The 27,769-nt window shown below is 34.9% G+C and overlaps 1 protein-coding gene across 4 annotated transcripts in view; it reads left to right on the top strand.

The window, feature by feature from the left end:
• NFAT5 (nuclear factor of activated T cells 5) overlaps positions 1-27,769 on the top strand; it is a gene marked incomplete at both ends in the record, with an annotated part of 102,551 nt that overhangs the window by 55,615 nt on the left and 19,167 nt on the right. For 3 of the 4 annotated variants that reach the window (XM_084257193.1, XM_084257194.1, XM_084257195.1), the window contains 6 exons: positions 12,386-12,944; positions 17,477-17,669; positions 20,830-21,020; positions 23,928-24,100; positions 26,346-26,480; positions 26,608-26,660. In XM_084257193.1, the coding sequence (XP_084113319.1) occupies positions 12,386-12,944; positions 17,477-17,669; positions 20,830-21,020; positions 23,928-24,100; positions 26,346-26,480; positions 26,608-26,660 (1,304 nt within the window). Of the gene's footprint in view, positions 1-12,385; positions 12,945-17,476; positions 17,670-20,829; positions 21,021-23,927; positions 24,101-26,345; positions 26,481-26,607; positions 26,661-27,769 lie in introns of those variants that run through there. The other variant, XM_084257196.1, reaches the window with a different exon arrangement.

A 27,769-nucleotide genomic window follows, 5' to 3' on the forward strand; every position in this document is an offset into this window, starting at 1 on the left:
CATATTATTCACCTGAAGAGTTGGGGTCCTTTATTTTTGAATCATATATAGTGTTATAAACCAATGTTAGTTACCTAAATAAAAAAAAATCAAATTATTTTCTATTTGTATTCTCTGCTCAGCTTTTATTAAACTAAGATGACTGTTTTAAGTTTAAAAATTTGAGTTAAATAGTGAGTTAATGAAATCATAGGTTTTATGATTCAACCAGAGAATTTATTTTTGATATTGTGAGACTATACCTCTAGGATCAACCAGATAATCTTAAGAATAACTACTTAGTAATTCTTTTGTTTGTTTTCATAAAATTATTATTTTACTTTTAGTAAATATGTATTAGTAATCTTTTGAGAAATAATATAGTATTATTTATTTATTTATGCATACAAGAGCTGGGGTGTATGCAGGAGGTACGGGGGTGTGTGAGAGAGGATTCATCAGAGACAGAGTGGGGAGCAGGACAGGCAGGCTGACTGAAATACACTTTTTTTTTTTAAAAAAGAAGTTCCATCTTTTTTTTTTTTTTTTTAAAGATTTATTTATTTATTTATACAAGCACTGGGTACAGTCAGAAGTGCGGGAGGGTGAGAGAATTCACCAGAGCCAGAGCGGGGAGCAGAGCAGGCAGAAGGACCGAAGTACACTGCTGAGGGGAGCAGCGGGCGGCAGGAGAGGTCTGCGCGCCATGTGGGACCCTCCTCCGGTGGCCGGGGAGCAGCCTGCCATGTGGGACCCTCCTCCGGTGGCCGGGGAGCAGCCTGGGACTGAACTGGCGCTGCAGAGGCTGCGGGCAGCCTTGCAACCCAGCGCTCAACCGCTGCGCCACCCGGGAGGCCCTGAAATACACTGTTGAGGGGAGAAGCAGACAAGACAGGAGAGGTCTGCTTTGCCATGTGGTGTAGTTCCCAGACTGGGGTTCCAACTCCTGCTGCAGTGGCTGCTGATAGCTTGATAATGCTGAGACTTAACCCCTTGTACCACCAGGGAGACCCTGGATCACTATAACATTTTAAGGCTGTCTTTAAGTTAATAAATTTATTATTTAAATTATTAAAATTAAGGAGCGTGATTCATAATATAAATTTTCTTTTGGAAGAAACTTATTAATTAGTGATTTGAATTATCGGCCATAGCAGTTATAAAGTCTCAAGCACTTAACAATTAATAAATCTCAGGTACTTCACAAGTATTTTCTATACTTAAAGAATTCAGTTGTGTGCTATTTGTATTGTGGTAGAGGACACTACGGAACTAAATTATATCCTACAATCAAAGAACAGCTATGATTTTGTTCTTTTGAGACATCTTAATCACCTACAATAAAATCATAGGAATTTCTAAACTATCCATAACAAAATTATACAAAAATTGAATTAAAGAAAGTATGTTGCCATTTTTTAGTTCCTGCTACATAGTAGGAATTGTACAAGACAATTTGCATTTCAACATATCCCAATTCTCCAGGCACAAGATACCTCTCTTCTTTCCTACTGGGATCTTTCCTGCATTGGCAGTTCTTTTCTCCCTGCCAATGTACTTTTAGGAATTTATTATTGAGGGTTTTGATTAAGGAAACAAAAATGTATAAAAGTATGTGGAATATTGAGTTGAAAAAGTCATATCCCGTCTCATTTACAAGTTTAAGTAACTATAAAACAGGAATATGATTTGTAGAAGAATATCAATTTTTAATAAAAGTGATTCACAGAAGTAATTAGATAGCTCATTAAATGTATTGTATTAGTATTACAAAGTATTTATAGTTAGGTAATTTGGTTTTTCTTGAATTGTGCCTTTGATTCCTCTCCTTACTTACCTAGGTAAACATATTTCAGAGTTTTGACCACTTATGTTTAGTGTGCCATTCCTAAGATTAAACCCAAAGCCAAGTAACAGAAAAGATAATTCATTTGTGTGACCTATGTATTAATAATGTGAGCTAAAATAAAGTTGATCTTAGTTATTCCGTATGGCCATTCCTGCTTAAAAGCATGTTGCAAATAGGTTTAAAAACTCTGTTCCTCATTCTGCTGAAATTACATAGTAAATATAAATACATACATATATATAGAGAAATAATATGTGTATGTATATTTATGCTCATATTTGCATTATTAGAATTGAAAGCAGGGCCTCCCCTGGTGGCGCAGGCGATCGAGTGCCACCCTATGAAGCTGTCCACAGCCTGCAGCGCTGGTTCGATCCTGGCCGGCCGGCGAGGGTCCCACATGGCGCGGCACGCCTCTCCTGTCTCACCTGCTGCTCCCCTCAACAGTATATTTCGTCAGTCTGCCTGTTCTGTTCCCCACTCTGTCTCTGGTAACTCTTCTCACCCTCCCGCACATCTGGCCTATACCCTGGTTCTTGTATTTAAAAAAAAAAATATATATATATATATATATTGAAAGCATAAGCAAATCTGGGCCATAACAGTTAATTTAGAAACAACTACCAATTCAGCAGGCAGTCTGCATTATAAATTATCATTGACAAAGTATACACAAGGCCTATTCTTGCTTTAAATGTTTCCTTTTTTTAGTTTTTTTATTGAGATAACATTGGTTTACAATACTGTATTATAGCATAGAATTCAAAAACTGCTCACAGATTCTCAACCATTCTTAGGCCAAACACATATATAAAATAAACACAATTTCTATTTTTTATGTGTTTTATACACTTTATATAAAGAAATTAATGCACAGATGTGAGCTTACGTTTTTATATTACCAATAAGATTGATGATATAAGCAAGAGGTATTGCTATAACAAATTGCCTTATAACAATTAGTTATATAGATAATACTAACAAAGTTGTATAAAACTCCCATCTGGGGCAGGAGTGAGGGGAATGGATTAGGGAAGGATACAATAAACACTACACCTTTCTCTGCCATTGGTCCTCTTTTTTTTTTTTTTTTTTAAAGATTTATTTATTTATATAAGAACCCGGGTACAGGTCAGAGGCACGGGAGGGTGAGAGGATTCACCAGAGACAAAGTGGGGAACAGAACAGGCAGACTGACGAAATACACTGCTGAGGGGAGCAGCGGGCGAGTCAGGAGAGGTCTGCCTTGCCATGTGGGATTCTCACCCAGCCGGCCAGTATTGAACCCGCGCTGCAGAGGCTGCGGACAGCTTCACGGCGCTGCGCTCAACCACCTGCGCCATCAGGGAGGCCCTCATTTGTTCTCTTAAAAATACATTTATACATAGTGAATAGGATTTGTTAAATAAGAGGAGAGTGTACATGGGTGTTAGTTTTAAATATTAAAGTTTTAGAAACTGGAGGTATTTATTCATCTAGTTTGGATACAATTCATTCTTCCCACTCTTCATAATAAGGTATTATTGTCAATTAAAATAAATCAGAAAGTGAATGAGAAAGCGCTTTAAAGTACCAGGACCATAAAGCCACAATCTACAGCTTGTGCATATGCTCTATCACTCGCTTTCTCGGTTGGTCTCCCTCCCTCCCTCCCTCCCTCCCTCCCTCCTACCACACACAAGCACACATTATAGCTTTATTTATTTCTATTTTTTTCCAACATATGAAGTATAATAACATTAGCATGGATTTTGAAACCACAAAAATCTAATTTGAATCTGATTGCTATCATTTCATTTCTATTATATAGACAGTCTTTTGTGGGAGTTAAATAAATTTCTGATCTAGCTCTTGTAACTAGACAATAATACCAACTTTTTCTTGTTTATTATAAAGAAAAATATGTAAAATACGTAACATCATTTCGTAATTAGTGATCATTTAGTAAACATTCACCTCCCTTGTGTTTCTCCTTTCTTTGTTAAGGTTTAAAGATCTATCTTATTTTTATAAAATTAAACTTTTTTAAAAATTTATTTATGCATACAAGAACTGGGATGTCGGTCAGAGGTGCGAAGAGGGTGAGAGGATTCACCAGAGACAGAGTGGGGAGCAGAACAGGCAGATGGACCGAAGACACTGCTGAGGGGAGCAGTTGGTTAAACAGGAGATTAAAAATGCTGTACCATTTGGGGTAGCTCCTTGGCCAGGTAGCACACTCATGCTGCAGTGGCTGCAGTAGCTTGATAGCACTGAGACTTAGCCTTTGCACCACCAGAGAGCCCCTAAAATTAAGTTTTTTGACTTTGTTCTTTGTCATTCTCACCTAATTTATTTTTGACCTTATTTTGAAGTTTTGCATGTCAGTCAAGATGTAGCTACAATTGCATCATGGGATTTACTTTCTGAATTACTCTTTCCCAATGATATTGTTATAATGGGAACCCTTATAAATACAAAGAACTTAGAGAATGAATCAAAGAGAAAAATAGTTTCTGAAGGGGTGATTTGGCAAAACTGTTTAAAAGTTCTTTCTAGGTTTTTAAATGAAATAAGTTGCATGATCAATTATCATAACTTCAAATAGAGCAATTTATGACTTCTTTTTACCCATTTTTTTTTTTACAACTGGATCGAATACTACGCTCTAATCCAGGCCCATGTAACACCTGATTAAATTAGAAGTTTTTTATGGGAGAAATAGTTTTTTTAATCACATATAAAAAATGTGAAGGTACTAGATTAAAGATGGGGCAGGGATACCTTTATTACTTTTTTTGATACCTTTATTATTTAAACTATGTTAAAATGTATCATACGATAGAGCATTGAAATGACCTTAAAAAATAGCATCCCTCGAAATAAGACAGAAGGAAGAAGAAAAATATCAGATGGTTTCACTTACAGGAGGAGTATAGGGGAACCAAATAAGGGATCAGGAAAAAAAATAACAATAGTAATAAAAAAAAAACAAAATTAGCAGGCAACTATAAATCAGAGACATTCTGCAAGGGAGGGGATGCAGAGGGATCAAAACAGGGTAGGGAAGAACACAAGGGACCAATTCACAGGTGAATTGGTAGTGGGAATTCTATGGGGACTACACCTGAGAGGAGAAAGCACACAGTACAAAAATGAACAGTGATGTAAAATATATATGTAAATAAAAAAAAAAAACCAACAGCATCCCTCAAGACCATGTTTTTCTTCCAGTTTTTTTTTTTTTTCCCCCACATCAGAAGGGTAATGTGCCGACGTCGTAACAAGGTTTAAGGGGGGAGGCACATCTCACACAGCCGTGTGAACACCCAATCATCATGCTTATGAACCAGAAGAGGATCACCCTCCTCCAGTTCTTATTTAAGTTAATATTGTGGTCATCTGATTTTGTCTTAAAGTAACATTACCTTTGAGAGAGACAGTAGTTTTTTTTCTATTTTTAACCTGTATTTTCTGGGATCTTTGGTGTAATAAATGTAGGTATCAGCTAGTATAATTATTTCCCATTGTGTTTAAATGATTTGAGATAAAAGAGTAGTCTTTGAGGTTTAATCTCTTTATCAAGTATTAACTACTGTTATGGAGTAGTACTTAAATCTTAAATGCTAGGAAGCATCATTATCTTCCAATGGGAAAGAATTTAAGTACCCAGTTGTATAATGTTACATAGTATGTATTCCATATTGGACTTAGATTCTTTGGGTTAAAGTATATATTAAACAGATATAGTAAAACATTACTCAGTGTCAGAACACTTACACATTTTATAAGTGTTTTGTTTTTCAGGAAATGTTCTTTAGTAAATACTCTTTGAATGTAAATCATGACAACTCTGACAACATGAAAATAATTATATTAGGGGAATTCATATTTAAAACAGAAGAGTAATTATTGTGTAGCATTAGAACCATGAATGGCAGTTTGATGGACTGGAGAAGAAATAGTGTCCAATAAATTAGTGACATATCTCTCAACTTCAGCAATAGTGCTGCTTAGAGGCAGGGCCTCCCCAGTGGCACAGCAGGTTGAACGCAGCGCTGTGAAGCTGTCCACAGCCTCTGCAGTGCCAGTTCGATTCCCAGCCAGCCGGGGAGATTCCCATATGGCACAGCAGACCTTTCCTGCCTCCTCCCACCCCAGCTCCCCTCAGCAGTATATTTCGGTCATTCTGCCTGCTCTGTCTCTGGTGAGTTCTCTCACCCTCCCGCGCCTCTGGCCTGTACCCCAGAGCTTGTATAAGTAAATAAATCTTTAAAAAAAAAAAAGGCTTTAGAGTTACACCTTTCATGCACAGTGGCATATATAACTTTAATGTGTAAATTTTAACTTTCTGGGGTGGGGGGGGGAAATGAGAAAGTATATGAGTTACCTTAAAAATTAAAAACTTTCGGTTCTCCCCGGTGGCCCAGCGGTTGAGCGCTGGGTTGCGAAGCTGCCCGCAGCCTCTGTAGCACTGGGTTCGATCCCTGGCTGCTCCCCAGCCACCGGAGGAGGGTCCCGTATGGCGCGCAGACCTCTCCTGCAGTGCCCGCTGCTCCCCTCAGCAGTGTACTTCCGTCCTTCTGCCTGCTCTGCTCCCCGCTCTGGCTCTGGTTAATTCTCTTACCCTCCCGCGCTTCTGACTGTACCCAGTGCTTGTATAAATAAATAAACAAACAAACAAATAAATAACTCTAAAAAAAATTAAAAACTTTTGCTGCTAAAATACAGCTATGTTTACTGTTTGAATATATTGGTTAGGACATACTCTTTTCCACTCTTTGAAGGAGTTTGGGTAAGGGCATAGCTTGAAAACACCTCTGAGAGAGAGCATTCTGGTTTATGGATTAGATTGCATTGGTAAACAGGAAAACAAATTGGTGAATATGAGTTAATAAAATTTTTGGATAAGAAATTTTCCCACATGAATTTATCTGGATGTTAATAATTTTAATTTTTAAAGTTTGTTTTTAGAACATTGCTTATTGTAGCATGTAAACTTATGTTGGGTGGGGAAAGTACAAATGGGAAATTGAAACTGTTTTAAACATGTAAGTTAAATGATCAACCCTACAATTTTTGGTTTTTGTTTATTTTCGGTTTTTTTTTTTTTTTTTTTTTGTAAAGTAATCTGGATTGCTTATTTTATATGCTGGGATGCTAGTTGTTTTTTCTATTAATACACTTAACTTGCATTCTAGCTTCGCCATTCAGAGACAGGCATCGTGTGGTGGGTTGTGTGACAGTGTCTGTCAATAGTGAAGACAAATAGTGCCAGAGACACTTAACCCATCCAATCTCACCCAGGGTATAGGTCGGTCTCGTTTTCAGACTTCTTCATAAGTCTTTCTTTCTCTTTCTTTCTTTCTTTCTTTCTTCCTTCCTTCCTTCCTTCCTTCCTTTCTTCTTCCTTCCTTCCTTTCTTTTTTTGTTTCTAAATAGTGGATTGATACTGATTGAAACTAAAACTTTCTGTAAAGTTTTAAACTTCACATTAATATTATAAGAAGAAAAAGAAGAAAAGTAGAAAATGAAGGTTGGCATGTAAGGTGTTGACAAAGCAGGTTTGCAGCCACTTTGTGTGTTCTAGATTTTTCATTCCCTTGGTGACATGAATGTTGGCCTTAAATTTTTTTTTCTCGGAATATCTTTCTTCTTTGATCTGAAAATACGTCTTTTGTATCTGGTGACTTTTATCAAATAAGATGTTTAGATTTGAAGTCATTGTCCCAAGTAAGAAAAATGAAATACTTAAAAAAGAATAAGATTGTACAGTGTGGTGGATTGGAAATTTAGACTGGAAAGTGTGTCCAAACACCCTGTATTGTTTTTTATTATTTTCTGGACAGTCAATATTTTACTCCTTCTCCGTTCCACTATTGGTTTACTTAGCACACTTGCAGAATTTTATGGCTTTTGTTTTAATGGCTTTTTAAAGGAAACAACTGATTTACATCAATGTTGAAATGTTAGGAAAATATGTGCATATTTAAATGCTAAGGATCACTTTTTTTTGGGAAGTTTAGTTAAATGTCATTTTTGTCATATTTTAAATCAGTGATAGGTATTTGTTTCTTTCGAGGTCTTTAAAGACCTTCTAATTTCAAAGCTTTTCTATAAAAAGTTAATATAAAGTATATCTTTTTATTGTAGTTCAAGCACTAATGTGAGTTAGTAGTTGAAATAATTTCTAGTTCACAAATCTAGAACTAATAATTCTTAATTTTAAAATAGTTTAGGCAAAGTATGTATAACATCTACATGGATTTCTATATGTGGTACCCTTTAAAATACATTTTCATCAAATCAGTAGTACTTGCAAATTCTGGGATATCCATGTAAATATTATCTTCTACCCTTTTTGTTCCAACAACTTTGAATATATTATAGCGAACCTTGATGGTTCCACTAATGTCACAAACTTTAATACACACACGTGTATGTATGCATATTTAAATTCATGATCATTACTAACATTTGGTATAATAGTTGGCTACCACCTAGAACAGAACCATGAGACTTAGATATAGAACATTAAATTATGTAATGATTCCTTATAAATTTTAGATTTATCTTCTCTTTTGAGATAATAAGTTTCCATTATTAGTAACTTTTAGAAATGGTCTATCAGTTTTCCCTTTGGTATGCTGTGCTCTCTAAACTATGATCACAAAAAAATGCTATAGAAAAATACAATTCTTCTTGACTGAAAGATAATTCTTTAATAAAAGAAAAAAAAATCAATGAAAATTTAATCTTAGTTAAGTGAGAGAATAATTTTCAGAAAAACTTCCAACTTGGAAAGGTTAGGGATTTAAGGAGCAAATAAAATTATAAAGTTATAAAATAGAAATACATTATAACAATTTTTTCATTGAGAAAATAAAAGCAATTAACTAAAAGATTTATATATTAGAATTTTGTATTTTTAATATCCAGCAATTAAATATAGTCTCTGCATTCCTAACATAAAAATGGAGACTCAACCCTGGGAGAGGTAGATTTAGCATAGTTTGTTTATGAGAATTTATAAATTAAAAAAAAATACGTAGGTGAGTTCTCTGGAATATCATTTAATCTTATAGTTACTGCAAGGTCTTTGTAGATATTTTAAATACATTTACAGTATTTCCAGAAATGATCTTTTAGTACTTTTTCTGGGAATGCTTGGAAATGTCTGATTAGTGTTCAGAAATCTAAAATGTTCTTAATATTACTTTTGTGTTTATTTTCAAATGGGTAACACTAAGGGTTTTTTTCCCCCTGGAGAATTTATAAATAATACACAAGTAGGTAATTTGATTTATATATAGATTCAAGGAATGTTATTAGCACATTCTTTGTAGAAATAAAAAGAACACAATACGAAGAATTTAGTTACCTCTGAACTCTTACGATACTTCTAAATCCTTTTCTGTGTCAGATAATGCTATTATAGGAATATATATTCTAAGCATTTTGAGTAGTAAATACTTTATTTTTTTAAGAAAAGGCCTAATGTATCGATGATGAACACATCTGTACATGTATTTGCCAGTTTGACTTCAGTCTAAATCAACATACATGCCAAATATTGGCTTCTGTTAAAGAAATAAATTGAATTTGCACAACGTACGAGGCATTGTGCTAGCTATTAGATGGGTCTAACTTGAGAAGGGTATTGTCCATGCTCTCGGGGGCCCACAGTTCCTTTTCTCCACTTCACCATCTTACCTGGTATTATTAATACATTTAAGTGATGTCTTGCTAACCACAGTGTAACATTTTTATGGAAAGATTTTTTACTCTATTATGATCATCAGAGCAACAAGTGATACTGTTATAATGAATATTTTAGTTAAAAAAATTGCCTTACTTGTTAAAATGAGCAGAATCTATAATTTAGGATCAAACTGAAGTAGTGTTTTAAAAGTATTTTTTAATTAAAGGATACTTACTGCTGTCTTCTGACAGAGTTTATGTTTTCAGTTTCATAGTTTTGTGCTAATGAACTTTTTTATCTAATAAGTATATCCAGGAAACTTCAGGTAAAATATAAAAATTTTGTACTAGGTGTCCAAGGAAAATGTGTAGAATATTTTAATATATGAAGGGTATGAGATCACAGTTTGGCATACCTGTCCCAGAACAGACATTTAAGTATTATTATATCAATTGGATTTTATAACCATGATTGTTTTGGTAAGAAGTGCAAGATAAAATTGTGTGTACCTCAGAGAGCAATGTGAGGTTATATCTTGCAGTTTAAATTTAATTTTAATTCATAAATATCACATAACTTGCTTTTGAGTTCCTGATTGCTTTTCACATGTACTTTTCATCTGTCATGGACAGGGATCCCTGAGATGTTCATATTCTGCATTCTCATGTGCATGGTACTTAGATTCAAAAAGGGCAGGTTGGGGTAAGATGCTTTATAGAAATACAAGTTCACAGCATTCATGCTGCATGCTTTGTGTGTTCCACTGCAAATATTGCATGCTGCATACTTGTATTTCTCTGAAAATGAAGAACATAGACTCATACACACAAAATTTAGTTTCACTTCTGCCAATAGTTGGAACAAATGGAGGAATGTTAGATATGATATCTTTCCTGTATTTTCTAAAGTGAATTTTATGATTTTTTTTTTAAATGGGGAGAATTTTATATTTAAACCCAAAGTGGCTACAAATCAGCTCCTAAACTGTCACTGACATTAGCATCTAGATTTTGTAGTTTTTACAAATCTTTTAAAATATTTATTTACTAAGAAAACATTGCATTAATGCATGATACGAAATTGATGAATTTTTCTTTAAATTGGAATGCAGTTTAAAGTGACTGAATTTTCCAATTTCAGCTACTGCATTTGACAAGGATACAAACTGGAAAATGGAACTGGTATCATCTAATTGCTCTAGGTTCTTTGATTTATTAAGGTAGTTGGGAAATCGTACCATGTAACATTATATAAATTACATTATTGATGGTAATATTAATTACTGTGCTCTTCAGCCTTGACAGCAATGAAAAACTATGGGTGAACTGGATTCTTTCAAGTAATTTAAGTGTTTTGGTACATGTTTCCATTTTAAAAATAGATATTTGGCACTAAAAAATTCTTTTGATTATCTGAACATTGCCATTTTCTTACATTTCATTCTTTATAATTGATATGAATGTTGCAATTTCAATAACTGTATGTCACAACTTTAAGTTTTATCATACCACTTTAAAGCAGTGGCATATTTGTCTATAGGTAAAATTATTTTAGTTTTAAACACATCTTTTTGTTGTTACATGTTACCTATTATTTTTGTGTATGATGATTATAATCTTTCCATTTCTTATACAAGATAAAATTGTATTTCTAAAATTTTAAAACTGATAAACTTCCAACCTTAACAATACTAGTGTGCCTCTGAGGTTTTGCTGTTAAGGGCTAAAGTAGTGTTTTAAATGAACTATTCTGCCAGTTGCCACACATTGTAAAAAGATCTACTTACATCTTATTTGTAAGGCATAATAGATAAATGGGTTTTTAAAAACTTTATAGGAACTAATTCTGATGCTCTCCAGAGATTTTTTTGCTGCTTAGCTATTTTTTGTTAGACTTCAGCCAATAAAATTTACTGTTATTTATATCAGGAAGTTCCCTTTTGTAGATAAAATCAAGCTGGTCCTTTGAAAAGAGAGGAAAAGACAGTGGTAACCAGTTGCTGACTGTGTCATCAAGTACTTTATAAGAGAAATCTGATCAATAATTAATCTTTTCTCTGTTTTTTATTCTGCCATAAAGGGTGGATTTATCTAGTATAGAGACCTTGGTGTTTACTGCCACTTAACAATTTCTGGAGACTCTCAATGGTTTACTTGTTTATCTTCTACAGCCCAGCATGTTCCAAATCAAACCTTTTTCACATTTATTCTTCTAGATTTTACAATAATCGTAGTGACGGTACCAGTTCCATTTTGCCTCCAATTCAGTTGATTATATATTTTTTTCTATTTATTTCTCATTTTATAATTGATATCTGGAATAATCAGCAGCTCTTTTCTCATTTATTTTCTCATATTTTTATTCCAGGATTTGCCTCTGAAGCAGGGAGTGTCTGCATTAAAAATGACCTGTAGTTCTCTGCTTCATAGGTTAGAAACTTATTTTAATATTTTGTGGCTAAGCACAGTCCCACTTTCAAATTCTATAATGAATTATTTAATTGGCATTGAATGTGGACCACAAGCATATATTTCATATTGGGGTTTTCTTTATTATTTTAAATGATTAAAATTCAACAGAACACCTGGCTGAGGCAATGAAAACTTTATTCTACTTTACAATTTAAAACATTAAATTAGATTTTTAAAATCTATCAATTATAAGACAAGTAACATAATGCTATTTGGGCATTTTAAAAAATTGCATTTCTTAGGCCTTGTATTGCTTGAAGCATTTATATTCTAAAACTTAACCAAATTCCAACTATTCATTCTGGGGAAAAACAATCAGTTCAAAAATCACATTTTCAATGGGACTGCTAGCCAGCATAGGTGAAAACATGTATAGTGTATTTACTCTTAAATTGTACACCGCAGATGCTTCTTCAGCTCCCTCCTCTTCCTCCATGGGCGGTGCTTGCAGCTCCTTTACCACCTCTTCCAGCCCTACCATTTATTCTACCTCAGTCACCGACAGCAAGGCTATGCAAGTGGAGAGCTGCTCCTCAGCCTTGGGGGTAAGTAACAGAGGGGTAAGTGAAAAGCAGTTAACCAGTAACACAGTTCAGCAGCATCCATCAACACCGAAGAGGCACACAGTCTTGTACATCTCACCACCACCTGAGGACTTGCTGGATAACAGTCGGATGTCCTGCCAGGATGAGGGGTGTGGATTGGAATCAGAGCAGAGCTGCAGTATGTGGATGGAGGATTCCCCCTCCAACTTCAGTAACATGAGCACCAGTTCCTACAATGATAACACTGAGGTACCTCGTAAATCACGAAAACGAAATCCAAAGCAGAGGCCGGGGGTCAAACGACGAGATTGTGAAGAATCTAATATGGATATATTTGATGCCGACAGTGCCAAAGCACCTCACTATGTGCTTTCTCAGCTTACCACGGACAACAAAGGCAGCTCAAAAGCAGGAAATGGGTTGGTATTCACGTTTTTTAAAGTTCTATCTACATTATGCAAAACAAAAAAAAAAATCATTCCCCACTTTTATTAATTGCTGGGCTCAAGTTTGCATATAAAGCTAAAATACTGATTTGATCATTGAAAAACATGAAAGTTTATCTTTAAATTACCAAGTTTCACTCTAGAAAAAGTAAAATATCAACAGAATTTAGTAATAGGTATGTTATGGGTATGGGTAAGTGGTAGGAAATGAAAGAGTTTTCAAATGACTTTAATTTCAAGTGGATTGTATTTTAAAAGGATCAAAAATACTTTTTTACTTATAGAAATAGCTAGCAATATAATGAGACTAGCTAAAACAACACAAAACATTCACAAAGGGCTAGTTTGTATACTCTTACCACGTTTTCTTCCAAAAAGGGTCAATCCATTTCCATTTTTATAAGGATTTTTTTTTTTCACTTCTTGTCCTTTGATTAAAACAAGAAAAAAAGCAGTGGTTTGATTCTCGACATTCAGATTTATGCATTTCGAGCCTTTTCTTGGATAACATTGTGTTGATTCAGCATTTAAAAAAATATCTCTTAGTATTTCTTCTGTGATTTGGGCTTATTTATTTGGGGGGTGACAGAACAGGATCATGGCACATGTTTGAGTTTCCTTGCATCTCTGCCAATTCACTCACCACTCCGTGTATTTCAGTAGGTATATTACAGAGTATTCAGTGCTGAAGTGCAGAATACTATTATTTATTTTTAATATTTTAATTCCTTCATTAATTTTATTGTAATCCTTGTTAGACTTTTTGATTAGATTGTCTTACAGTACAATTAACATAATTTGTTAAATTTTATCTCACTGCATTTGAGGGATTGCTTTTTTAGGAGGTAAGGAATGGTTCATCAGTTGGCCCAGGATCTCATACAATTTTAGACTGCCACTAAAGTGATAGAGTAGCTTTAGATTGATTTACTGCTTGATGACATCCCTCATACCTTTTAACTTAAAAGTTTGGTTGAGTATTACAGAACATATTCTTAATGTATATCAGACTTACCCTCAAATATTGCCTCAGTATTTTTACCTTAATAGCTACCGTCTAAGCAGTAATTATACTTTCTTCTGTACTCTCATTTAAAACTCTGCTGGAGTAATGTAGATAAATGAAAGTGCACCTTTAAATGTTTTTCATTTTAGAAAACCCAGGCTAGAAAATTATCTTAACGAAAACAAGGTATAACCTTTCTTAAAATGTTGCCATAATGGAGTCAAGAATTTTAGAAAAAATTTTTTGTACAAACTGTTAGATATAGAAAAAGGCTCTAAACATAGTACAGATCTGTAAGACTTATGTATACATATCTATCATTAAATACAGGTATGTGTTTATTTGGGCTTCAGTGGAGAGTTCCAGGAGAGATTATCATTTTTATATATACTGAAATAAATGTTAAAGTTTCAGATGACAAACAAATGAGATTGTGATTTAGGGATAGTCAACACACTTGATTTGCAGTTGCTATTAAAGATAACTTGACCTACATCTTTTCTGCTTCTGCTTTTGTATGATAGATGTATCTTAGAAATGATTTGAGGTTATCCAGGGAAAGTATAATAATATTTGTCAAGACAAAATCTCTCATGAAATAATTCATGGATCAGAAACTCAACAAGCAGCAGAAGAAATGTCCAGCTTCTTAGGTAATGGAAAAATATTTGACACTAGCATATATGAAAATGGTGAACATTTAAAATTTGGATTTATAAGAATACATTTATAAAAAGATGAAACCATATATAAATATATAGAAAAGTAAGCTTTTAAAAATAGTTAAGAGGATCTCAAGCTAAAAATCTCTATTCAGTGAAAAAGATGTTAAAATCATGAAAGGAATTTAGAAATGTTTTGAGAGACAAGGTATATAGCTTTAGAGTTATCTAAGGTTCAGTGGAGAGTTCCAGGAGAGATTTTATGATTTTATAATGCTAAATATTTAGAATATGTGCTCTCCAATTTGTTATGCACAGCAACTTACTGTTCTTCAAGATGGAAATGGCATTTTGTGTTAATCAAAATATTATATAAAATTAGTTTATTAAGAAACAGTGTTTAAAAGACTGCTTAATATTTAAACATTCCTAGCTATGTCGTTCTTAAATTCTTTGACTAACTATCCTAAGACTCAGTAGCTGTATGTTTTTTTCTGGATACTTATACATTAACTATGATGGCAACTGTATGTAAAACCTGTTTTATGCCTTTTTTAATGAATATTATTTTGGGGACATAAAAAAAACAGAAGAATGTGCAGGGCAAAGGAATTTGAATGGCATTTTATCACTTCTGAATAAAATATATGGCAAGAGAGTAGATTTTATCTTTTAGATATCGTTTAGAAGTACAATCCCTTATGATTAACGTACTTTTTCTTAAGCCACCAGCACCTTAAAAAATCAACAATTCAAATGATTACTTTTCTAAGAATTAGTTGTAAACCATATTGAGTTTATTTTGCCAACTCACATACTAGTCTTTATCCCAAAAGAAATGTTTTGTTTTACTGAAATAGTAAGACTCATTATATCTATTTACCCTCAAAAATATTAGCATGACTAGATAAGTGAATATAAAAATCTTGCCAAGTTAATTGCTATTTAAATTCTCCTTATATTCCAATCTAAATGTTTCCTTTTCTAAAATGAATATTTATTACAAACATTTGAAAAATGCAGAAAAAATAGAAGAAAACAAATAACCCATAATCCAGTCATTCAGTTTAACTACTATTAGCATTTTCTTGTATTTTAATTCCTCTGAATTTCTTGTATTTTAATTCCTTGTATTTTAATATCCTTTGAATATTTGGGAGGGTATTTTTACATAGTTTCAGTAAATGAATAAAAAAATGTATTTCATATATAAGGTACTATACTTTATATTCAGAGCAAGTATTTATATTTCTACCCAGAATAACAAAAAGAAAATTAGAATTTAGTTCCCAAGATATCAGCTTCAGCTTGATACTTTCGTTCATAGACTATTCCAGGGCCTTTTAAATGACTTATACAGGTAATTTTTGATGTAATTACAACACACTTACATGAATGGCATACCTTGACCAGATCTTTCTTTATCTTGATACTGTAGAGGCTCCTTTTTCCCTCTGCTTTCCTTTCTTGGTTCCTTTCATTCCTTACCCTCATTATTAAATATTTTTCAGCATCTGCTGTTTCAGCTGCTCTGTAAGGTTCGGGGGACATGATGATCGAGCACAGTATTTGCCCTTAGAACTCTCCCTCTTGTCCAGTCAACCTCAGCTGCATCCCTGTGTGTTCTTTCTTTCCTCCATTCTTTTGGTCCTTTCCCAACAGTCAGTTTTAATCTATTGATAGTTCTAGTTAGATTGAGGGTCCAGCCTTTTCTCTCTTTGGGATAATTTAGGCAAGACTGTAATTAGAGCTGGAGGGGCAAACATTTTAACCATGTTTAAGGCTACTTACCCACCATTGCTCTTCTGTAGTGAAGTCAAAAGAGTCCAAGGACCTGCTGGCTTTTGGAGATTTTTGTCCACAGTTGTCTTTTGACTCCTGAATTTTCCATGTAAACCTCACATACAGAGAGTACCATGGAAAGCATTATAGGCCCTGATTCTCTACAAATGTACATGTATCATTTTGAATCTATTTTAAAACTAGTAGTACTGTTTTCTGTTTATGTTTATCACATATTTGCAATGCTTCAGATTTAAATGTATAGACCCGAAGTCCTAACCATGATTTGAAATACTTTTATTTCATTATATATTTAACATAGCGAATAAAGTAAATGTTAGAAATATAATTTTAAAATAAGTTAGATTGCCTTAAAACCCAAAATACGAAAATTTTATATGCTTAAAGTCTTGAATTATTTAATCAAAAATAAAAATTGGTCTTCTAGGAAAGATTATTTAAAACTAATTTCCCAGCACAAAATTGTATCACTGATTCCTTATGATTTTCTTTTTGAGGTACTAAAAAAGCTATCCAAAAAAAAAAAGCTACATATAGCTTCAGTTTTGTAATTGTTTCTTGTTTCCTTTTGCTACAACTCTCATTTTTCTTTTGCTTTGAATAGCTGATTAGAAAGTAATGGTAGTTACCCATATAGCTTTATAAAACACTAATATATAGAGAGATATGTCATTTTTAGAATTTACTTTGACTGCAGTGCAATGTGAAAGGTTTTATTGGCATTAGTTACTCTCTTTCCTTTTGTTCTTGGTTTATTGTGTTCAGTCTTCCTTCTGCCTACCACACTTATACATTCTTTGTTTTCCCTGTTGAACTTACTCTTTTTTATTTTTGCACCAAAAAGTTAAATTTTATCAAGAAATTGTAAATACATACTTTGCTTATGAGATGTAACTCCCTTAAACTGTTATTTGGTCAGTAGGAAAATCAGTTGTTTTAGTATTACTGCCTATGCTGTCTCTTCCTTGATCTTCGAAGACTCTTGTAGAAAACTCTTTCTGATGCTCTTTCCATGTTGTGTTTTAATTTCTCAGAACTTTAGAAAACCAAAAAGCAACTGGAGTAAAGAAGAGCCCTATGTTGTGTGGACAGTATCCTGTGAAAAGTGAGGGGAAGGAACTGAAGATAGTTGTGCAACCTGAGACCCAGCACCGAGCTCGCTACCTGACTGAGGGGAGCCGTGGCTCAGTGAAGGATAGAACGCAGCAAGGCTTTCCTACAGTAAAGGTATTTCTTTTACTTAGTAATATATGAAAATTTTTCTCCAGTTTTACTTATAAGTTATTTTGTTTTTAATGAACTAAAGCTGCGTAACATACAGGTAGGAATTACTAGCTCTATATAGTTGAAATTAAACTAAAAGTCCAATTGAACCACAAGCCAAATACTGTACTTTGGTATCAGTTTTAATTTAAATAAGAGGAGAGATGAGATTGTTCTCTGATAAGTGAAATATCTGAAAATCATGACTTATTTTCCCCTTATATTTGACAGTGGTGGTAGCAAATATTAGATTCTTCCTCAACTTTGTATTTTTTTTTTTTTAAAGATTTATTTATTTATTTATTTATTTATACAAGCACTGGGTACAGTCAGAAGCGCGGGAGGGTGAGAGAATTTACCAGAGACAGAGCGGGGAACAGAACAGGCAGACCGACCGAAATACACTGCTGAAGGGAGCAGCGGGCGGCAGGAGAGGTCTGCGGCGCCATGTGGGACCCTCGCCAGTGTCCGGGGATCGAACCGGCGCTGCAGAGGCTGCGGGCAGCTTTGCAGCCCAGTGCTCAATGGCTCCGCCACCATGGGAGGCCCCCAAACTTTGTATTTAAGAAGAAATTTTAAAGTGAATTCAAAGACTATTGTAGAGTTGTTTTAAGGACTTGAAAAATAGTTTTTGAGATATAGTCAGTACAGATTGACTCAAAAGGAATTGATTGGCAGGTAATTTAAATCTCTAATTTATGGAATAAGGTATCAGTTGACTATCTACATCTTTAAATGGAGGCTTTATTTCAGCACCTGAGATACCTTGTTACCAAGAATGTGTCAAGAGAAATATCATGTTTTATTTATTTGTTTTAAACTTTTTTATTTTCTTACATTGTTATTCATTTTTGTGCAGTATTTGATTTTTCCCCTCACGTTTAGTTGCCATAAATCTCCCACCACCACATCATCCGTGAATCACCACCATAGTCCCTTGTGCTCTTCCCTCCCTGTTTTGACTCCTTTCTCTCCTATGTTGTGTGCCTCAGATCCGTAGTTTGCCTGCAAGTTTTATCTTTTATCTTTTTTTTTTTTTAATATTTATGCATACAAGAGCTGGGGTACAGGCCAGAGATGCAGGGTGTGAGAGGATTCACCAGAGACAGAGTGGGGAGCAGAACAGGTGGATCTACTGAATTTCCCTGCTGAGGGGAGCAGCAGGTGAGGCAAGAAAGGTCTGCTGCGCCATGTGGATAGCTCCCTGGCCGGCTGGGGGATAGAACTCGTGCTTCAGTGGCTGTGGATAGCTTCATAGGTTGTGTCTTAACCCCTTGCGTATCAGGAAGGCACTATCTTTTTTCTTTTGACCCTTTGTTCAGCTTCCTTATATTCCTCCTATTAGTGAAACAATGTGATAGTATTCTTTTTTCTTTTGACTTATTTCATTGAGCGTAATCCTTTCTAGCTCCATCCTTGTTTCTGCGAATGGCATGAGTTTTTGTTTTTTTTTTTGATTGCTAAGTAGTATTCTATTGTGTATGTATACCACATCTTCCTGATACATTCATGTGTTTTTGTGCATTTAGGTTGTTTCCATATCTTAGCTATTGTAAGTAGTGCTGCAGTGAATACGGGAGTGCAGGTTTCCTTTCAAATTAATGTTTTTGTGCCCTTTGGGTAGATTTGGAATTGCTGGATCATACAGTAGGGCCATTTTTAGTAATTTGAGGAACCTCCACACAACTTTCCAAACTGGTTGGACCAGTTTGCATTCCCATCAGCAGTGTAAGAGGGTATATTTTTCCCCACATCTTTACCAGCATTTGTCCCATTTTTAATGTCGGCTAGTCTCACTGGTGTGAGGTGGTATCTAATTGTGGTTTTGATTTGCATTTCCTGATTATAAGATTATGTTGAACATTTTTTCATATACCTATTGGTCATTTGCATTTCTTCTTTGGAAAAGTATCTTTAGTTCTGTCCATTTTTTGACGGGGTTGTTTGTTTTGTTAAGTTTTGTAAACCTTTTTGTAGATCTTTAATATCAGTTTCCTTGCAAATATTTTCTCCCAATCTGTGGGTTGTCTCTTCACTTTGGCCATTGTCTAGTCTCCTGTACAGAAGCTTTTTAGTTATATGTAGTCCCCGTTAAATTTTCTTTGCTTCAAGGGTTGAGTCTTCAAAGATATTTCAGAGATGTATGTCATGGAGTGTTTTGCTATGTTTTCTTCTCTATATTTTATGGTTTCAAGTTTTACATTCAAGTCTTTTTATCCATTTTGAGATGGTTTTGGTGTATGATGTGAAGTAGTATTCTAGTTTCATTCTTTTACATGTAGCGTTCCAGTTTTCCCAGCATCATTGAGGAGACTTTCCTTGTTCCAGTACACATTCACAAAAAATGTTTGTTGTTGAAAACAAACAAGTGGTCTGAGATATTTAACAAGTGTTACTAATCTTTCCAAATTACTAAGTAGGGAGACATTTTGGCCAGTTGTTTGGTGAATGATTGTTAAGTACATGTTGTGTAAATGTGTCAGTTGAACAGTATTTAGACAGGCTAACTTTCATTTTAAGTACTTCAGTGTACATTGATTGTACAAGTAGGTTTGTGATTTTCTGCATTCTACATTAGCAGTTCCAGTGTTTAAACATGAACCTTATCAGGAATCAACATTGGAAACATTTGCTCCAAAACACTTTTATTTATTTATTCTTCAGGAAACAAGTTTTAATTTAATTTATGAAGGCTTGCTCAGGACCTGTAATGATTTGATTATAACAATGATGATGCCACTGCCACAGTTCAGTGAAGATTTCTAGTAGTAGTGGTGGTCAATCCTGAGTAACCCATGGACTTCTTTGGCAATACTTAAAATTATAAATACCTAAAGAAAAGTGCATTCATTTTCATCTGGTTGTATAGTTGATTATAAATGATAATTTATCATTAAACATCTAAATTTTTTACTGAAGTATGATTGTTGCAGAATTAAAACTTACGGTTTTCTACAGAAATTTAGCCAGTACTGCTTCATAGAAATATTTTACCTCTGCTGTTTTTGAGGATTTAAATTATTTCTTTTGTTACAAATATGGTATTTGGTTTTAATGTTTGATTTTGCAATTAGTCTATTGGAAAGGCTGATTAGTATTTATGCTCCATGTTATCTGACTGCAGCTGGAAGGTCATAATGAGCCAGTAGTGTTGCAAGTGTTTGTGGGCAACGACTCAGGTCGAGTGAAACCACATGGATTTTATCAAGCCTGTAGAGTAACTGGACGAAATACAACTCCCTGCAAAGAAGTGGACATTGAAGGCACTACTGTTATAGAAGTTGGCCTTGATCCGAGCAACAACATGACACTGGCGTAAGTAATCAGTAAATATTTTTTCATTATATCTTACACTTTTGCAGTGGACAGGAAAATATTTTAATTTCATTTGTTTGTTTGTTTGTTTATACAAGAACCCGGGTATAGGCTAGAGGTGCGGGGTGTGAGAGGATTCGCCAGAGATAGAGTGGGGAGCAGAACAGGCAGATCTACTGAAATACATAGCTGAGGGGAGCAGCGAGACAGAGGTCTGCTGCACCATGTGGGTTACCTCCTTGACTTGGGATTGAACTCATGTCGCAGTGGCTGGCGATAGCTTGATAGCACTGAGACTTTAACCCCTGTGAAACCAGGGAGGCCCCATATTTTACTTTCTAATGTATAAAAGAAGATCTTAATTATTTTTTAAACTATTTTAAACATTACAAATAAACAGATTATTCAGAATGGTGGTACTTTAAAATTCTTTTGCTCTTTGCTAGAGGATCTACCTGATGAAAGTCAGGTAAATACTAGCTTTTCAGAAAATAATAGACTTATTTGTTGACTTTTTTACAATAAAAATTAAAAGTACAAACAATTTAATTTGCTATCCTAAGTTTCCCTTTCTTAATGTTTGCATTAGGACTTGTTGGACAGAGATAATTCAGAGTGCTTTGACTCATTTTGATGAGCCTGATTTTGGTCTTCTGTTTTTGTCCTTATCTTCTATTTTTATATTCCTCCTACATAGAAAAAATTTATTGGAATGTCTGTTTTTCACTTGATGCATTTTCACTGCCTTAAAAATGTTAGATGTATAATGATTTAAAATTAAAATTTTGGGGCCACCCTGGTGGCACAGGGGTTAAAGTCTCAGTGCTATCAAACTATATCGCCAGCCACTTTGACATGAGTTCCTTCCCACGCCAGGGAGCTAACCCAGTTGGCACAGCAGACCTCCCCTGTCCCTCCTGTTGCTCCCCTCAGGAGTGTATTTCAGTAAATCCACCTGTTCTGCTTTTCACTCTGTCTCTGGTGAATCCTCTCATCCCCTGTATCTCTGGTCTATACCCAAATTCTTGTATGCATAATAAATAAAATAAATCTTATAAAAAGTAAATAAAATTAAAGTTTTTTCTTAAGTTGAACCATAATACTGATATATTAATATCAGTAGATCTGTGTTGTAATTATTTGTATTGTACAGCTAAAGACTTTTCTCTGTATGGTTAATTAATAAAAGGAAAGTTGGAAAAATAGTAAAGATTTATTTTTTTGATTTTTGAAAGTTATAAAAATATATAACAGAAGGGCAGGAGTTACTGATTACAAAAGTAGTATTTATTAAAGTTTTGAAAATATAGAGTAATAATTTAAAATTAGTATTAGTAAATTAAACACTAACCCTCAAAACTCAACTTCCTGGTTATTTTAGCCACTATTTAGATATTATCTTTCATTCTTTTTTTTTTTTTTTAAGATTTTATTTATTTATACGAGAGCTGGGGTACAGGTCAGAGGCACGGGAGGGTGAGAGGATTCACCAGAGACAGAGCAGGGAACAGAACAGGCAAACTGACTGAAATACACTGCCGAGGGGAGCAGCGGGCAAGACAGGAGAGGTCTGCTGTGCCATGTGGGTATTTTCCTAGCCAGCCAGAAATCGAACCCGTGCTGCAGAGGCTGTGGACAGCTTCACAGTGCTTTGTTCAACCCACTGAGCCACTGGGGAGGCCCTTATCTTTCATTCATTTTTCTGATAAAATGGAGATTTGAGAATTGAGATAAAATTGTACTTTTTCGTAACCTGCTTTTCTCTTATGATTAGCAATTTTCCTAACATTAAGTATTGTTATAACACAACATAAATGTTTAATGGCTATATAATGAGTTTAGTACTCCATTATTTTTATGACTATACATTATTCTTATGACTATAGTTAGTGACTATATAGTACTCTATTCTTTTGGGGACAGGTAGTTACTAGTCCACCCTTTCTTAAAAGTGTCTCTGTTGACTGCAAAAAAGAGACTAAATTAATTTTTTTAACAATAGTAAAAGTATCTCTTGTAAACCATTGTTTACATTCAGATTTTAAAATAGCAATTTTACTTCTTTATTATTTTTTCCACTATTCTTACAAATGAAAGTAGATACAGTTAGACATTATGGATATTCAGAATTTATCCTTTTACACTTACTGAATTTAGAAACTTAAGATTCTATTACATATTGAAAAACATTTTGTGAGAAACTTGTTTGATTAAGAATGATGAACTGGGGCCTCCCCGGTGGCGCAGTGATTGAGTGCTGGGTTGCGAAGCTGCCCGCAGCCTCTGCAGCGCCAGTTCAATCTCCAGCTGCTCCCCAGCCACCGGAGGAGGGCCCCACATGGTGCGCAGACCTCTCCTGCCGCCCGCTGCTCCCCTCAGCAGTGTACTTGGGTCCTTCTGCCTGCTCTGCTCCCTGCTCTGGCTCTGGTGAATTCTCTTACCCTCCCGCGCTTCTGACTGTACCCAGTGCTTATATAAATAAATAAAAATAAATCTTGGGCCTCCCCGGTGGCGCAGCGGTAGAGCACTGGGTTGCGAAGCTGCCCGCGGCCTCTGCAGCGCCAGTTCAATCTCCAGCTGCTCCCCAGCCACCGGAGGAGGGCCCCACATGGCGCGCAGACCTCTCCTGCCGCCCGCTGCTCCCCTCAGCAGTGTCCTTCGGTCCTTCTGCCTGCTCTGCTCCCCGCTCTGGCTCTGGTGAATTCTCTCACCCTCCCGCCCCTCTGACTGTACCCAGTGCATGTATAAACAAAACAAAAACAAGCAAACAAATAAAGAAAAACATGCCTCTATTAAAAAAAAAAAAATCTTTAAAAAAAAATAAATAAAAATAAATCTTAAAAAAAAAAAGAATGATGAACTGTGTACAGTAGAAAATCTCAATTAATGTATTTCCTCCTCTATTAGTGTGGACTGTGTGGGGATATTGAAATTGAGGAATGCTGATGTTGAAGCAAGAATAGGAATTGCTGGTTCCAAGAAGAAAAGCACTCGTGCCAGATTGGTTTTTCGAGTTAATATCACAAGGAAAGATGGATCCACTTTGACGCTACAAACACCCTCTTCTCCAATTTTGTGTAGTAAGTAAAAAAAAAGGAGATATTAAGTATATGGAGTTTTTTTTTCTCATTTTCTATTGATCTTTTAGACCACTCTAAATTTGAGATGTTACACCGCCTCACAAGCAGCGTAACACTGTTCCTGAGGGGTTTGGGCAAGAACAAGTTTAATGGAATGTTAGAAGAGGCTGTGCAGAAGCAGGGTATGGTTGACTAGAGGGTCAGTGATTTCCTGTAAAGCTTTAGCTAACTTAGATAGCTCTAGAAAATAGAACCTGGTAACTTCAATTGGTGTATGTTAAATTTCCTGGATGAGAGTAGGATGTATCAAAGCAGCCCTCTACAACTATAGGCCTCTTTTTAATAGCAACAAACAGTCTGAAATATATCCATTGTGCCTGTGGCTGTGGACAGTTGACAAAGAAGGAAAGAAGACTAGGTTAATTATCCCTAAGCCCTGCTTTCAGTTTCTCAGTAATTAAGTCATTAAGAAGTTGAGTATTACTCAATGGAGTTTACCACTAAATATTATACTGTATTACCCAATTTGATCCTAACAACTCTGTGATATTAATAGAATTGATTACTTTGACTTTTTACTTAAGGACCATCCTTTAATGTTCTTTACATCTTTAGATTTCTCCAAACAATGTCAGTATATATGATTTTTATTTTGCGATATTGTTTATATTATTTGATTATACTATATCAAATTAAGATGATCCGTTTTGATACTTTTATTTATTTATTTATTTATTTATTTATTTATTTGAGATTAATTTATTAATGCATACAAGAGCTGGGGTACAGGCCAGAGGGTGAGAGGACTCACCGGAGACAGAGTGGGAAACAGAACAGGCACACTGACTGAAATACACTGCTGAGGAAAGCAGCACGTGAGCCAGGAGAGGTCTACTGGGCCATGTGGGTAGCTCCCTGGCTGGCCAGGGATTGAACTTGTGCTGCAGAGGCTGCGGATTGCTTCATAGTGCATTGCTTAACCCCTTGCGCCACCAGGGAGGCCCCATTTTGATACTTTTTAGTACTACCCTCCTAGGGCAACTTTTTTTAAAAGGGGGCAAAATTAGTTATAGCTTTATTTGATAGAATGTATATTAGATTTTATCTTATAATACTTGTTAGAGCCTCCCTGGTGGCGCAAGGGGTTAAGCACCACACTATGAAGCAATTTGCAGCCTCTGCAGCACGACTCGATCCCTGGCCAGGCAGGGAGCAACCCACATGGCGCAGCAGACCTCTCATGAATCGTCCACTGCTCCTCCTCAGCAGTGTATTTCAGTCAGTCTGCCTGTTCTGTCTCTGCATATTCTTGTGAAAGATTAGTTGATAAGTGTCAATAGGAAGGAAGTTTATGGAATCAGACATGTTGGGGTAACCATGCTATAGCCACTCCTTGGATGTTCATGGCACATCAGAATGTAAAATGCTCAGAAAAATGATTTTGTTCAATTAGCTTTGCTTAATCCATTGTTTCCTAGATTTACTTAACTTGGGAAACTGTATAGCTAAGCAGTACCTATTAAATTTTCTTATGGAAATCTGAACTTGAAGAAATTGATGGGTAATTACAATTTAGTCTTTAGATCTGGCTCCTCAATACTTCTCTGTCTCTTTGTTATTTTTAGTAGTGTTTGATTACTATATGTAATTGAAAAAAATGCATTTTAGTTTTAAATCTCAGGGTATCCCGTTCAGGGGGCTCCTCTAGTAGAAAGGATATTCTGAATTGGATTTGGTCTATAATATTTTCAGATACTCTTTTGGTATAGGACCTCTGATTCCTATGACAGATCCTTAAAAAAGTCCTTAGTACTGCCCCAAGACACCCATTGCCTCAGAAGTTGTGTAGTGTAGTTGCATAGTATAGCTGACATTTTTAAGGTTAGGATTTGTAGGGCAAGCTTGTTTTTAAATTGATTTTTTAAAAGATATTATTAAGATGAAAACATGACCAAGTTCATATTTTAAAACATTTTTTGATTCATGCAATGAGAAAACAAAGATATATAAATTCAGACAACTAAGACATGAACCAATCCCATAAAATTTTGCAAGAGTTATTAAAAATTAATAAGGACTTTTCTCCCCTGCTCTCTGTTAGGATAAAAGATAAGTTGCACAATAAAACTAGTCAAATTCAGGGGTCAGCAATGACAATTTATAGAACTGGATAATTGAGAGTTGATTTTACATAGGAAATAAGTGTTGGTGGTTCTTTTTATAGCATGTTTATGTGTACCCACAGCTCAGCCAGCAGGAGTGCCAGAAATCTTAAAGAAAAGCTTGCATAGCTGTTCAGTGAAAGGAGAGGAAGAAGTATTTTTAATTGGCAAGAACTTTCTGAAAGGAACTAAAGTTATTTTCCAAGAAAATGTTTCTGGTAAGTTGGCACAATACTAGTATAGAGATTGTTGCATGTTTCACTTTGTTATAAAGATAGTCATAGCTACAAAATACAGTCAGTATTTTTAAAAAATTTAGTAAGTCATTTATTTTATTTCCATTAGATGAAAACTCTTGGAAGTCAGAAGCTGAAATCGACATGGAATTATTTCATCAGGTATAAATTAAGCCTTTTTAAAATTTTATTGTTTACTTTCTGAGAAATAGTTTTGTTCTGAAATTTTCCTGAATCTACAGATTAAATTTCCTCTCTATATGGGATTGATATAAATCATTAAAATTTCTTTCATAAATTTTTTAAACTAAAATAGAATTATTCTGCTGATGCTGGAATAGTTCTTAAAAAGTTGAGACCATTAGCAAATTACCATTAATAATAAATGAAGCATTCTTACCTAATGTTGGTTTGCTCTGAGGACTTGTATTATCTTAACCTAATATTTAGTTACATCAAAGGGAAGCTTATTTACTGAGTACCTACTATATGCCAGGTGATACATGCATTCAGATGTACTGTTACAGTTATAATAGAGTCTGTATTTGTAGGCCCTCACCGTCTATCATTTTTCAAATAACAAGGAGAAAACTTGAAAACAGAGGTAAAGAACTAAATAAGAATTAGTGTATAGACTAGATAGAACCAAGCTTGGAGATCTTGACTGTAGCAGGAAAAGAAGAAAGACTTAATGGTACATCAGAGAGAAGTCACATGCGAAAGAGTAGTATATATAGGCATAGCTCACAAAGAACAAAGAAACAGGAACAAACTAATGTATAAAATACCCAAAGCTTAAAATTTATTTATTTTTTAAAGATCTATTTATAAGAACTGAGGTGTAGGCCAGAGGTGCAGGGGCTTGAGAGGATTCACCAGAAACAGAGTAGGGAGCAGAACAGGCAGATCTACTGAAATACACTGCTGAGGGGAGCAGTGGGCAAGGCAGGAGAGGTCTGCTGCGCCATGTGGGTAGCTCACTGGCCAAATTGAACATGTGCTGCAGTTGCTGCCGATAGCTTCATAGTGCTGAGACTTAATCCCTTGTGCCACGAGGGAGGCCCTAAATTTATTTTTAATTTATATTAAAATGTAATGTATTTCTTTTTACAAACGTATGTTGGGGTTGCCCAATCAGGTATGACCACTATAATGCACCCACCACTGACACACCATATTCTACCACCATAGACCATTGTGCTTCCTTTTTTTTTTTTTTTAAGATTTATTGATTTATTTATTTATACAAGCACTGGGTACAGTCAGAAGCA

The sequence above is a fragment of the Talpa europaea genome (assembly GCF_964194135.1).
Source record: "Talpa europaea genome assembly, chromosome: 16".
Lineage (NCBI taxonomy): Eukaryota > Metazoa > Chordata > Mammalia > Eulipotyphla > Talpidae > Talpa > Talpa europaea.